Consider the following 15,903-nt stretch of genomic DNA (forward strand, 5'->3'; position numbering starts at 1 on the left):
TGGCCGGTTGCTTTAGATATTTATTACATAATGCACCTTTAAGCTAGGATGAGTTCAGTTTCTTAGGTCAAAATATTTGCCACTGATGTCTTTTCTGTCAACTTTTCCCGTCTTCCTGTTCACTAATTTGTTCTCTCTGTTCGCTGCTTAACTTAATTCCAAAGTCCTTTACCTCTCCTTGTCCAAGACTGACTTGCGTGAGGTCAGGATGATGGTACTAATTTATGTGTATGCGTGCACATGTCCGCTGTCTGTCCCCTTGGAGTTTTGACACCACTGACCTACACATACTGCTGAGTCATCAACAGCGACACATATTCACATCAGAAATGACAGCGTCTCTGGGGAGCTTAACAAGATAGTTTACACTGACAGAGAATGAGAGGAGACAGGAGGGAGAGAGGGAGGAAGTTATTATCTGTGTTGTACATCACTGCTGCTTATGTTGTTGCCACAGCAAAATAGGAACAACAGAACAACAAGACCTGCATCAGTGAAATCCACAGCAGCCACTGACAGCTTCAGCCAGTCGTTTGCATCCATACTTGCATTAGCAGCATAGAGGAAAAAGCTCTCGACAATCTATCCTGCAAACCTTTATCCACCATGAGTAATTGAGGCAAAGTTTTGGTTAATGGAATACATTGTGAACTCAAATTAGAACTTTCTTGTAACTTGCAACAGCGAAATTTTTTTTATTTTGTTTATATTTCACGCTTACATATTAAGAGATAACAAACAGTTTATGCTTCGTCATTTTATTTTCACCAGTAAGAACACAGGTACTTTTCAATTTCAAAATAAAAGTGTCTGTGTTTATATGGACTAATATGTAGTTCATAATAAATTACATTAATTTGAGTTTGGGGCCAGAAGTTTGAGACCTCTGCATTACTCTGTGCAATCTGTAGTGTGTAACTTTTTCCAAAAGTTGCTTTATTTTTTCAGCTCCACTGAACAGCATATCGGTGGTTTTACACACAACGCATTCTGTTTTCAAAATAAAAGCACTCAATGTTTCTTCACTACTAAAAGTATATATATCATTAGTCTGCAACCCTATCTCTTGTATTGATGTTTTGATACATTTGAAAGCAGACATTTTACATATAACATCTTTTACATTTGGACAATTTAACGATGGAAATGGTAAAGAGGAACATTTCACCATTTCACTGAACAGCACAACAACACTTCTCTTCAGATAGAAGGTACACGTATGAGCAGCTGTTTAGACGAACAGCCAATAGATAGAACTCTGAACTCTTTCTGAACAGCTCTGTGATCGGAGAATGCCTTCTCAAATTCCCAAGACAGGAAACAGAGACTCATGCAGATGTGCAAGTCTAGTGCTCTCTCAGATCAGTTAAATTATATTATGCTGAATGTTATGATGGAATAATTGATGTTACCACAAAAATGTGTCGCCTACCCCATCTTTAACTGCAATTTTAGTCTTAATTGTTAGTAATCATGCAACGACCCATTTATTCAGGCTTTGGACCCCGTGGCTGTGGTCAGTTTAGAGCAGGGGTCACCAACGTGGTGCCCGCGGGCACCTGGTAGCCCGCGGGCAGCCAATACGGTGCCCGCGGGCTCACTTCACTTCACCTCACTTGCATGTATCCGTATGATCTGTCAGTAAAATATCTTTGATATTGTTTATAAAAACTGGTAATCGTTAGGAGTAAGCACTGGAATGAATGTGTATGCAGTTGAATGCATAATATTAATCATTTAAATGGTAAACAAACAAAAAAATATTATATGGTAGCCCTCCATATTATTTTTTACCCTTAAGGTAGCTCTCTGACTCAAAAAGGTTGGTGACCCCTGGTTTAGAGTATCCAATTAACAATAAGAAATGGGGATTAGGTACCTTACTAAGCGATAACCCAGCCAAATATGCAGATGACACATATGTTCTTTCCTAATAGTGAGACACATAATGTTTGAAGTCCATGAGAAAGTTATCCGAATCGTTTAACATATTAAGACAAAGACAGCTTTAGTAACACACACACCTTGACCTTTTGGTCTTGTTTTCATGTTCCGTTCAAAGTTGGTCTTTAGTTTTGAGAAATATTTCTTGCATTTATAGTATGCTGTTACTTTCATCCCGTCTCACCACATCACCTCATATTGTTCTATAGAAAACAGAATGGATTGAAGTTAGGAAAGGTAAGGGGTTAGCCTAAGGTTGAATTCCAAATCCTTGCTTAACCCTCAATCTCAAAAATGCGCTCCCTCTAGTGCAAGTACTGTCCCGATTCTCAGAAAAATTAAGTTGAGGGGTCAGTTTAAGGGCTGTATTGCCCTCAATATTGAGATTTTCCCAGACCACCCTTGGGAGCAAGGGCTACCCAGAATGCATTGCGTGTTTTCACATAACAAAGATGGCGTCAAAAGCAGCGAAACGAGTACGCTACAAATTAAGTATTTTCTTTGTTAATAAAGATATAAAAATTATGAAAACAATTGTATTATCTTAGTTTAGGCCCATATTATGGATTACTGACGTCATTGTTGCGTAACATTTATTTTAATTTTACGATCTTTTGTCAATAGCTGGCCGGTGCGGACACGCAATCGTTTGCTATCGTTTACTTTTCAATAAGCCGTGGTGTGTGGTAACTGTCAGCTGAATATGTCCGTGGTTGTGGTATTTGTAAGAGTATCATCTTATAACTAACTGACAACCTAATAACTTGACTGACAAAAGGATCATAATAAATAATCGTCGTAAATGTGTTCTTCTTCTTTTTTGGAGTTGACAGACTGGATGCAGCTTTCGCGTTATTCTGCCCCCCACAGCCTGAAGACGTATCTGCATTTAAGGGGTGTCCCATTTCTAAGTGACAAAATAACCCTCAACACTTGGTTTTGAGGGCCAGTAAAGATTAAGAGTTGAGCTTCGGGGTTAAGATAGGAATTGGAATTGGCCCTAAGTGTGGGATCGTCCAAAGAACTATTGGACAGCGCAAGAAAAATCAATCTTACCTAAGGAAGAATTATGGCGTCATGGCCATGCTGTAAGCAAAATGAAACAAACGAAAAAACAACCCTCAGTGATAATGTTAGGGTGGTTGCTTTGTTGCATCTTTTGTTTAATTAATTATATTGAGTGCTGTCCCAAGTTTGAAAAGGTAGAGATCAATACAAACATTGATGCTAATGGATGGAAAATTTAAGCGAATGAATAAGTAACGGGTTCCTATGTTTCCACTGATGCCGTTCAGATCTGAAGCTTATAAAAACCATGTTACAGAGTCATTTGATCTGTGAGTTTAATGCCTATTAAACACATTCCCACTCGTGAAAAAAGCATTTAAACCTGGGATTGAATGGGTTTTTTTGACCAGTGGTAATGGGAAGTGGTCTCCTGATGGCCAATTAAGTGAACACAGGTTTCAGACACTTCGGAATAGGCTTCAGTTTCTGGATCTGGGCTTTAGATGCATTTTTCCCATACAGTCTATGGTTTAAACTGTGGAGAAGAAAGGGATTTGAGCTTTAGGTGGTCAACAATTGGGCAAAAGTGCTGAGCAGAATAAAGTAGAAAACACATTTCAATTTAACTGAGAATTGTTCCACCACGAAAATTGTGAAACTAAATAAACGAGAAAGCACCCTTTTCCTATGTATAATGTTATCCATTTCTTTTTATACATGTACACGCGCAAAGCACACACTTGCAACACATTCATCTGAATTAGTTCCTTCCATTTTCACCGTGTTGTTATTGATTGTGTTTAAACAGCACCACTCCTGTTGGCTTGTAGCAGGAAATTGGCTTCATATTGAAGCTGTCACAGCGAGGGTGCATTTCATTTCAGGCCCTCAAGGCACTTGGAACATAGCACAAGAGGAATCAATCTTCAGTTTCCTGCATTGGCTTGTTTATGTATAAGTATTTCTTTAAAGGTATTCTTGGTTTTTTAATGAGCTAAGTAGGTTTGTTGTTATGTTCGAGTGGTTTAACACATGAGTGTGTCCTTTGATGAGTTTGAAATGCACCTCATGCTTCAGAGAGCCATCTGAAATGAAAAGGGATCCAATGATACTAATCTCATGCAACAGAAATTGTGGTTTTGGGCAAATGGCACATATACTATATCATGAAAGCTCATTATTTTTGTTTGTGTCAATGAACAGTATCAGTTGTCTTCAGATTTAAAAGGAAATCTATATTTTTGTATTATAGTGGGATGTTGTGTTCTCTAATTAGATCATAACCAAACCACAGAAATGGTTCACTACACAGACCACAGGCCAAAGAACCACAAAGATACTTTTTTTTGGACACAATCTACATAAAATCAAAGTCTGTTCCCTCTTCAAGAGCAGTTCCTGTCAATCCACCCCCTTCAAACAGCAAAGAAAAGGTACATTGACAAAAAAGGTTCTGTGCTGTGCTCATTCCATGGAGTTACTAAGGCGAGGGTCTGACTCAAAAGAGAAGAAATAACAAAGGCATTTCAGACAAATTCCCGGAAAAACACAGTTTTGTGACTGCAGGGGAAAACGTAGCTGCAGCACATGTCACTTTTCAGCAGAGTGATAACAATGTTCTCAAAAGAACCTGACAATGAAGGAACGGAACTAGACACACAGGTGAAGTCACTGCACTCTGACTTTATGTTACTCTTGTGTTGTGAATATTCCTGCAATAATTTTTTATATAATATAATATGGGTTAGGGTTAGAGGCAAAGTGTCACTTTTATTTGGGGTTTGGTTACACTAGTGCAAACAAGAAGAAATAAAAATGCATATTCAATACTGAAATAGCCTTGGGAGTTGCTCTGAAAGTAGGGCTGAAGTCAAATAATCACACAATAAACAAAGCAATCAGGGATGGCAGACTTCACCCCATTCACACAACAAGCCTCTGGTGGCCTCTGCTGGTCATATTGGCAAGTGCAAATGCGGAAGCACAGACAGTCAGACAGACAGAGCCAGCAAAAACAATACTTGTAACTATGGGGTTCTTGACACAGACCAGCCAGCTTCGATTTGTGGTATTTTAGAGTCTGATAAGTTATGTTAGCTCTCCACATATAAGCAATTCTGAATAGTTTTCAAGTGACATTTATCAAAACAAAATTGAAATAATAATTATGATAAAAAAAACTGCCTGCTGTGTTAAGTGTCCTATTATCGCTCACTCTGTCACATTAAGAGTAAAGGGAAGAACAAAACCCTGAGATTTAGCGTTGCAATGTTGATGATGACTCAAGAGTTCTCAATGTGTAAAATATCCACAGTTTACCTCCCTGTGCTGATGTGACATCCTTTTCTCTATTGAATATATACATTTATACATATATATGAATAAATATAATATATATAAATAAAACTTTTCTCAGGATCATGAGCAATAATTTCTTAATCCATATTTCACAGAGTTGGTAGACCGTGACTTAAGATGTTTTTTGTGAATTGCCAAAGGCCACTTTTTACACGTTCAGTTAACGTGTAAACTAAAAATTAGCTGCTGTGCAAACCAAAAACCATGTAACTTTTCTGATTACCATGACCTTATGCTAAATGAGTAAATATCACCCCCCCCGCCAAAAAAAACAAAAATTTTATTTATTCAATTAAACACTGTGTGTTATTTTTAAAGCGCACCTTGAGGACGTCCACATCCGTTGACCTGCAGGTGACTGAGTCGTCCACCTCCCTCACCTGTCCATCCATTTCCACGGTAACCAGTTTGACCGGAATGGCAATGCGTCGCCCCGTCAGGATGGCTGTGTTCACTATGTCTGTGTCCTTCATTCAGAGAAAGATAAAAGACAAAGAGAGAGATGATTATAAACCTCACAATTATTATAATCAATGTGACTACATTTGATTAGATCCTTCAAAACAAACCGACTCTGTCTTTTATACACACACTCACACAAACGTGCACAAACTCTCAAGACTTTAAGGATGTGTGACTGTTGACAACTTCCGGGATGCTCCATCCTCTGCCACACACACACACACACACATCTGACCTTTACTTAATGAGATCTCATGTCGTGCGCTTCCTCTCTTACACACATACACTGGTTTCCATGAATTCAGAGGACATTGCATAAATTTAAAAATAATTAACCATACTTAATACTGGCCTAATCCTGACCCTATATGCTTAACCTAACCCTAACCTAAGCCTAACTTCACCTTAAAATGTGGTAATTTATATTATGGGGTCTTGATGTTTGACCCCATAAAGAAGACACATCCCCATAATGTGTAAACAGATGTAGGTCCCCACAACATGAGGAATACCACTCACGCACGCACGCACGCACGCACGCACGCACGCACACTTTGCTAATCTGCGTTTCTCCCAGTTTTCCCTCGATTGAACAATTCGCTCAACCTGACCTGAAATCAGCAGCAGAGACCAGAGATAGACGTGATGTTTGTTAAATGACAGAAGTCAGTTGCAGGTCGAAAGTGACAAACAGGTGAGGAAGAGGAGGAGGAGGAAGGGTGGGGGACAAACAGGATTAAACGCATGGAAAAGATGAAAGAGGGAGTGTAGGAGAGGATGATGAAGGGCACAAAGAAAGCAAGCAGATGTATAGAGGGAAAAAATAAACCTCCTTTCACCTTGAGGGCTAGAGAGCCGATGGAGGGATAAAAGCTCAAAGAGGAAGAAGCGAAGGATGACAAGAGATAAAGACAACAAATGTAATTTCTATGTGTTTTTGTCAATGCGTAGTCTTTACAAGATGTATACTGTGTGAATTCTAGGGCAGTAATCTCTTGGAAATGCCACAGATAACATCATGTTTACATCTCTGCTACCTTCGGGCTAAAGAACGAAAAACATCCTCCAAGTGAAGCACAGGAGATGTCTTCATTTACATATGGCATATATACTGTTTGTACGTTTTAATACAGCCATTCAGATACTGTGGCTTTCAGTCCACTGGACATACACTCGTTTTTGTTTCATTCAAAACAGCCTTCACCCCGCTAGTGACATTCTCACTGTGTTACATGTATATTCATTCATTCTACCACTTTATCCTCCACATGGATTCCCACGCACTTTGTGGAGGGGAGGGGCCTTGAGGTATAGAGCCCATTATATTTTGCTGCAAATCCAAACAACCGGTAAGAGTCAGGATCTTAATTGTTATAAGAAGGTAGATAAACTTATTTCTTATTCGTCTGGAGAATGATGCATGGCTCTACACTGAAACAAAAATAATGGTGCAGATTCAGTTCTGTCAGAAGAATGCACTTTGGAGCTACCTGGAGCCACAACAAAAAGTGTTAGAGTGAGTGTTATAATAGATTCTTCACTTTAAGTAATGGTGGGAGTTTGGCTTAACAGTCTCAAATGACCAGGTGTCAGGAAAAGTGAATGTTCACATAAAACTGCCTTTATTCTATAGTCATATACTGTAGAACTTTCTAGCAGTTATTCAGCGCATTCTGTACGGAATCAGAGTGGGATCGTCATCAAAGCAATCGCAATCAAAGCCTTAACATCCAAGGCACTTCTTATATATAACCAACCCCTTATTTGTGTGTTTTCATCTGTAACTGATCATCAGAACCTGTATGCTTTGCCGGTTTACAACCTATTAAGTAGTGTATTGAATTGTGTTTAGAATAAAACCTCTTAAAGACACTCGAGTTGTCCGCCATACTTGTTCTGGTCGCCCTTTCCAGAGGGTAGTTTATTGAGCCGTAAGAAGCAGCCGATAAAAATCTGGACAGTTGTAAACCGTTGTCGGGATCGTTGTCGAAGAACACGGTGCCGAGCGGGGAACACCCGTCGTTGAAGAACATCGTCGGGACCACCAAAAACGCCATCACAACGGGCAAAAAAGCTTAGAGCCAACAGGGCCGTCAAAGGGCTAAAGCAGCCACCGCGACGGAGCAGTCGAGGACGAGCTAACGGGGCCGTTGAAGGCAAAAGAAGTACCGCAGCTGCAAGTAAAGCGGAGCTGCGCCAACTACTGGTAAAGGAGCCAATAGTTACTGAGCAAAGTAAAGTGGAACTGTGTTAACTACTGGTAAAGGAGCCAATAGTTACCGAACAAACCACCAAAGAATCAAAGCTTGGCCGTCAAAGGAGACTAGCCAACGCTGCTGAGACTCAACGCCACTACTACCACGACATCAAAAGAATCGACGTCGCAGGGCGGCTGTATCGCTTATCGTTGTTACCGAGGCCCAACTGCTAACCGTCTTTGATCTTTTCAGTTAAACTGATCGAGAACCAAGAGGAAAGTAAGATGGCTAGCAACGAACTAGGATTGGAGGACCAAGAACAGGAGTGGTCCAGAGCAAGAAAAATCCTCACAACAAACATGGACCTTCTCATCGCCACGACCAGTTTACCAGGGAGTGAACCGGTCGAAAGAAGTATGGAAACGCTGTTCATCGATTACAAAAACTTCCTTAGCACAAGCCTTAAATATGCCGCAACACTAGAGGAGATGGAAGACTCAATGGATGAGGATGAGTTCAAGAGGCGACAGGGCAACGCCCTAGCAAAGAAAAATGCCACCATACGAGAGTACCACACTACCATAGAAACACTGTGGTTTACGCAAGCAGAACCTAAAATAGACACTTTCATTACAGAGTTTAAATCAATTTTTGACAAGACTGAGGCACTCAGTAAAGACAAAACAATACCGCGAATATGGCAGGAGCACCAAAGTACCAAACTTGACCAAAAACTCGATAAAATCAGAAACGCCATGAGTACCTGGAAAGACTACCAACCACATGGAACAAAGAAATGGAGTTTCCTTTCGTCATTACAAGACGACAAGGAAGACCTGATGAAAGGATGGGCACATCCATGGAACAAAGACGAAGATCGCGACAGTGAAATCACCACATACCAACGGGCCCTACCAACCGCCTTTAGTGCAGGACAAGACACTGACAGCAAGGTCACCAAATACCAACGGGAAACCTCCACCAGTACACCACAACCACCGAAACCCAGCACTGCCCCTGTCAACTCCAGTATAAGACAAGGAAGTGGTGCACCACATGGTTCCTGCATGTCCTGGACTGGAACCCCAGTACAGCGGAACTGTCCCCTTGGCAAATCACACCACTTACAAAAAGTGACAACAAGCAGGGCGGTGAGGGCGGCGGCTATCAAAGTCGAAGAGCATTCCACAGGGAAGACGAGAGAAAAGGGCAGTGAGGAAGTCCGAGCAACAGCAAAGGCAGCGACAGAAGCCGCAGCAACGACATCGGTGGAAGGGCACGAGCCAGAAAAGGATGTAACTGACGCAGATGCTTGTGCAGAATCTGAGCCCGCACCGAGTGAGGACAGCTTTGCTCAGGCCGAGGCTGAGACTGAACCAGCGTGCAAAGCTGCAAAGGCTGGAACTGAGCCAGCGTGTGAAACTGCGACTGACCCTAGGGCAGGGCCTGAACCAAAGCCAAAACCAGAGGCCAAGGTAGAACCAGATCCGGAGCCTGGGGTCAAGACAGAGCCTGAACTAGAGGTTAAGGCAGAGACTGAAGATGACGCCAAGCCAGAGGTGGATGAGTGGCCAGGCTGAAAGCAGCCTGGCCACTCAACAGGGAGTCCCATTCCCTGTAACAACACTTAACTGGCTCATTGTCAGCAAGGACGAGGCCTCAGGATTGCTGTGGTGCTACGGCAGAGTCCAGAGTTTCAGCCAGGGAGGGCCCGGCGTGCCCCCCGGAGTGCCCTTGGCCCCCAACAACGCCTCAATTAACCATGGGGGCGTTGCCTCACCCTTTGAGTTAATGGCACTTAACCTCTTCGGGCCCTACGCTATCAGAGACACTGTTAGACGGAGAAAGAAGAAGATGAAAGTGTTCAGCTGTACGGCATCAAAAGCAATTCACGCTGACATCGTAGAAGACTCGTCAACAGAAGGGTCCTTGAAGACGTACCAGCACTTCGCAGCTCTCAGGGGCCACCCAAGGAAGCTTTGGTTAGATCAAGGGAATTTTGTAGGCGTCAGGCCAGTGCTGAAGGAACCTTATAGGTTTCTAAATAATGTCGATAAGGACCAGATCCAGGCAAAGGCGGCAGCCACAGGGACCGATTGGACTTGGGTGTCCCACCCAGCAGACTCTCTACACCGGAATGAAGCAGCTGAAGCAGCAGTCCGCGCGCTCAAAAGAGCACTGAGTAACATTGGTGAGGAGGGCAACCTGACAACGCCAGAGTTCCAAGCCCTTCCCTACATAGCAGCCAGTCTACCCAACAAGAGGCCTATCGGTGCCAGGGCCCAGGTACGAGATGAGTCGGCAGGAGTTATCACTCCCAGCACGCTTCTGCTAGGTCGTGTTTGGCCCAGCGGGGACACTCGAGGATCTAAATATCCAACCTACCCCGTCTTGAGACTGAGAGCAATTCAAATTGAAATCAATGAGTTCTGGAAACGGTGGAGCCTTTAATTACGCACATCGTGTGAAATGTGTAATGCGTGTAGGTAGCGCGTTCCTGTTTAAGGACGTGACTTTATGTACTTTAGGTAAATGTTACATCTGCTTAAGTCTTAATTATTATCATTGATGAATTAATTGTAATCTATAATCTCTATAACTGTTTGAACCGTTGTTATGGCTTACTTGGGTTCAAGAACCAGGAAGCCAAGTGGGAGGTGTAGAACTTTCTAGCAGTTATTCAGCGCATTCTGTACGGAATCAGAGTGGGATCGTCATCAAAGCAATCGCAATCAAAGCCTTAACATCCAAGGCACTTCTTATATATAACCAACCCCTTATTTGTGTGTTTTCATCTGTAACTGATCATCAGAACCTGTATGCTTTGCCGGTTTACAACCTATTAAGTAGTGTATTGAATTGTGTTTAGAATAAAACCTCTTAAAGACACTCGAGTTGTCCGCCATACTTGTTCTGGTCGCCCTTTCCAGAGGGTAGTTTATTGAGCCGTAAGAAGCAGCCGATAAAAATCTGGACATATACTATTGCTTTGGTAAAGTAGACATATTCTACCCTATTTCTCCAAGTTCCCTGGTGTCCTAATGAACATGTCTGTGACATGCTTTGGTCAAAATACCATAAGGATGAAGCACCACAGCAGTTCAATCACCCTGCCAAAACAGCCCTGTTCAGAACGCTCGGTTTAGTAGTATCTCTTTAGGTCCACCTTAAATAAAAGTAAAACGAAACTTAAGGGACAGGAAATGACATCAGCCACAGAGGCTACTGGGAGCTAACAGCAGTTAGCATTTGGAAAAGTGATCATTTGCAGGCTCTAGCAGGCACATTGTCGTTATATATAACATGTATCCACTGGACAGATAAATCCTCTGAGGATAGAAGTTTGTGTAGAACTCTGTGCTGCACTGTGGAGACAAGAAAGGAACTTATCGCGGACTTCGCATTTTCGTATACCTTTGCCCTCGCCAGCACTCTCGCGTGTTTTACGGACAAAGCGGAGCTCCACGAGACAACAATTCCAGGAATTTAGCGCATTGTGACGTCCCAATGAGTGCGGAAGTCAACATCGCGTATTTTATCTCCTGTACTTAGAATGAGGAAGACCACAAAAGTCATCTTTTTCACACTTTGTCGACTGATAGGACCTCCAGAGTCCCAAATATACGGATTTAAATGATTAAAAAGTTGATTTTGCATAATATGTCCCCCTTTAAAGCCCATGTTAATACTAGCCAGAGTTAAGAAATCATAAAAGAAAGATTGGCAAACATAGAGAGTGGGAAACAACTGACACAGAGGAGCAAAATTCGACAGAAATGGCGAGTGAAATGAAGAAACCAAAAACTGATAAGGAGCACAGCAGGAAGAGAAATATTACAGCGAGAGCAAAGGAGACAGAAAGAGAGACAGAGAGAGAGAAAAGGAAAGAATTTCATGGCTGTCCAAGGGAATTATTAAGTGGCTTGTCAACATCGGTCTCCCCACTGCCTTCAAAAGCTGCTCCACATTGCACAGAGATAAGCCCAGGGACTGTGTGTGTGTGTTTTGGGGAGCTAAACATACATGCTCATCTTATGGGGACACGACGCATGTCCTCATAATCCAAGTCGATATGTTTTAAGGTTGAAGACGTGTTTTCAGGTTTAAGTAACAGATGGGGTCGATGCTAAATTAATTTTTTCCAGGAAATAAATTGCAGCCACTGTTATGTCCCAGAGTTATGGAGACTGTGTGTGTGTGTGTGTATGTGTCCCTTAAGGTGTTAGCAAAGAAACTAGAGCAAGACCACCATCACGGTAAGGCACAGGTATTCACACATACACGTATGCTGACCCAGTGTTGTGAAAGTGCTGACAGTAAAAAAAAAAAACTGTGCTTTTTGCTCTTCTGTACAATTCAATCCTTCTTTTACAATATAACACACATGCACGCACACACACACACGCAGTTTCACGCACAGTCTCAGCTTCTCATTTGCGGGTAATTGTCTGGAACATATTTGACTCAGATTCTCTCTTTTCTCTGACTGTGACCTTTTCACCTCAACACACTGATGAACCATCTCAACTAATAAAAGCAATAAACGCTGAGATTTGAGAGGAACTGATGGTGAAAAGGAAGTCAGATTATTATCCTTTTTATAATGAGGATGTAGAGGTTGTAATTATCAGAAAAATGTAATCAAATTATTTAATTTGTATTTATCATTTGCATCTTTAGGAGTTTAGTGACTGTCTGCACCCAACTGTCATTCTCTCGCTGTCACATATGAGGAATTTACATTTTTTAAGCATATATTGGCAAGTGCAACTGGACGTTAGCTGTCTTTACATTAAAATTATTGTTATAATGATGTTGGTCCAAAAGGGCACGTTGATCTTTGATTTTGCTGTAAATGGTGGTAGAATAAACAGTTCCATCCACATTTATATTGATTTATTGTTGTTCTTTTTGCCACTGGGGCACAGTTTTCTCAGGAAATAATAGCAACTTAATTTACAGCACAAATGAACTACATTATGATGTATCTAAAACTGTGATGAGAACGGAGTGCATCAGGTATTTCCTGTGTTTTTCACACCACCAGCTCTGAGGAAAAGCATGTCCTTACTTGCTTTTTGACACCAGTGTCTTTACACTCTTAGAAATAAGGGTGTTCTTCTACAAGTGCTGAGGTTCTACCTGGAAACATTTGCTTCTGAAAAACCCTTTCCCGAAGGAAGGGTTTTTTAAGGATTCTTGGTAACACTAAGGGTACCAGGTGGAACCGTTATAAAAAGGTTTTACCTTGAACCAAAAAGGGTTCTCCTATGAGGACAAGCCGAAGAACCTTATATGGTTCTACTTAGCACTATTTCTAAGAGTGTACTACGGGTGACCAAAGAAGAAGAACATTTTCTCTGTGTCCTTGTTACACTGGTGTTTAACCCACTGACGCCGGGAAAGCATTGCCGCATTTCTACCATAGACGCCGATAAAGCGGATATGTCAATTTTCGGGGGTATAAGGGTTCCTTGTGACGTTGTTTTGAAATTACTTCGCGCAAACATGGAGGACTTTAACAGTGTATTTCTGAAGGCAGTGATTTTGAGGAGTTTCGGCTTCGATGACGTCATTGCTGATAACTTCGAACGCGCTGAACAAATCGACCGGGATTTATGGTTAAGACATATTTATGTTTGAAGACGACGAGGTCGGCGATAATGACGATAAATACCACCGTAATCGACGGAGTGTTTACAACCGCGCACCAGTGGTGACAGTGGATTTACCTGCAGATGCCACAGTGCTGTAAGCTCTATCACCGTCACATGTGAAGCAGACTGTGACAGTCATTACATGCTGTTCTTGTACTTCACAGTCCATCAGGACTAAATCAAGACACTGACACAAGTTGATATGACTTTATTTTCTTACTCTTCTTTAATTGAAAATAGTTATTCACTTTAATTTGACATTTTTGTATCTAAATACACTAACTTTCACAGGAAAGCCACGGGTGTAAGCTCTCAAATACTTTTTGAATTGTGTTCCTATATCTGCTGCAGAGGCTGAAAAATCAGTCATTTAGTAGACATTGAAGCTCAGGTTTTAGAGGCATTTTTTCCAGGCGCTTTAGGCCTTAATGGGTTAAAACAATCATGGGTTTTTGCCTTGTTTATATGCTTTTGTTGCTGTTGTTTTGGTCAAGGCAACAGAGATCTTTAATCTTAATGATTGTTTTGGACCCTGATCTCTTCACCTCTGTCAAAAAAGCCCACACATCCTCCTGCAGCCAATCCTATCATCAGGTCATAAGCGGAGCAGAATAAAAGCCTTCCAAGCCAGTGTTGCTGTTGAACCAAGGTGAACCCTCTAAAAAGTTATCTCTAAATTAACATTGTACACATTGCTCGACAGAGAAAGAAAGAAACAGCATGGAGCTAACTGACAATTTTAAACACATTACAGATTGTTCAACTGACTCCATTGCTGCATAAAATTATTGAGCTCTATTCCAAGTTGGGAAAAAAAATAAGTTTCCTACAAACACCAAATGTCACTGGCATAAATAAGGCAACCAAAAATGAATGTGTTCACCTTGCATTCCCACTGACTGAAATCGATAAAAACCCACATGCATCGCAGAGTCATTTGACCCAGGAGTTAATACTCAGCAATTTTTGTTGTACACTTCTCTTCTGTTTTGTGCCTGGTCAGGGATCATAGAATTATACTTTTTATTAAAAATATAGATTAGCTAGTCTTTATGTTCCACTTAGTATGGAAGGTTTTGTTTATTATTTTGGCCTTGAACACCCTGACGTTTTTAAGCCTCCCTTTTGTTCGTTAGTTGGTACTTCATAAAAATGCACTCTTATTTTAATTCTTATTTATATTCAATATTTGTCAAAGTATTGGAGGAAACTGGACATGCAACTCATGTTAACACACACACGATATAGAGTAGAATGTACATGTACGTCAGGAAAAAAACTGTGTTGAATTAAATAAATCTATTTCAAAATCCATTAGCCTCAATTGCCTTTGGCATTATTCCATTTCTGACACACACACACACAACCATTATACATTAAAAGCCACCTCACCTCATCTATCGATGTACCCATCAATTAGCTAATTGGGAAACTGTTCATAGAGAAATAAGGAAATACCCTGCAGTAACAGATGAGAGTTTTGTTCCTGTGTAATTACCACATTCCTCTGTGGAACTATCACGTTTCTGATGCAGGTGGTAAACTGTATGTGCAAAAGGTGGCAAATGGCACAATTAAAGGTTATGAGCTGAAGAAACATAATCTAATTCATTATAAACAATAGCGCTGGGCGTGTTAACACGTCATGCATTAACGTGCGTTAACGTTGACAACTTTAACGCACGTTAACGCATGGCGCGTTTCCATGATGACTGACCGGAAAAAGACGCATGTGACGTCATGTTTTTACGCGACTCTGGATTGTTAAAATGAGTAAACTTTAAAAACAGAGGCACACATACGCAGTACACAGGTGCGCTGGTTATTTGTAGCGCCGCTCTTTTCGTTTAATAAGCAGACATCGCTAACCGGCGCTAAAAGGAGCTAATGCAGCTAACGGAGCTAACTCGTAAACGGTGCCTGGACTCTGGTTTCGCAGCACGTAAACATGACGTCATACACGTCTTTTTCATCGTGTGTTAACCTAGTGCCCGCCACTAATAAACAAGCACCTCAACATTAGCATAGACATGAAAGTACACGGTGTAATGGGATGATGTTTGTTTGGGGTCAAAGCTGTAAAAGAAAGTCTTCAATGTGCTGTAAACAGAAACAAAGTAGTATTTTTTTGTGCCAGGAAACAGACAAACAGATAATATAAAGTTAAAACGCAGGTTATAAATTGTATCAGTGAGACAAATCGTCACAGTGACAGTGAAACATGTAGCCTCACATCTGTGCTGAGACACAGCAGACAGCCATTAACGCCCATGCAT

General features: G+C 41.4%; 1 protein-coding gene across 1 annotated transcript in view; it reads right to left on the reverse strand.

Moving 5' to 3' along the window:
- Nucleotides 1–15,903, reverse strand: part of LOC310940473 (transmembrane protein 132D) — a gene marked incomplete at both ends in the record, with an annotated part of 206,871 nt that overhangs the window by 51,668 nt on the left and 139,300 nt on the right. The window contains one exon of the mRNA XM_083905450.1: nt 5,634–5,777. Within this exon, the coding sequence (XP_083761576.1) occupies nt 5,634–5,777 (144 nt within the window). The remainder of the gene's footprint in view (nt 1–5,633; nt 5,778–15,903) is intronic.

The sequence above is a fragment of the Microchirus variegatus genome (genome assembly GCF_963457635.1).
Source record: "Microchirus variegatus genome assembly, chromosome: 18".
Taxonomy (NCBI): domain Eukaryota; kingdom Metazoa; phylum Chordata; class Actinopteri; order Pleuronectiformes; family Soleidae; genus Microchirus; species Microchirus variegatus.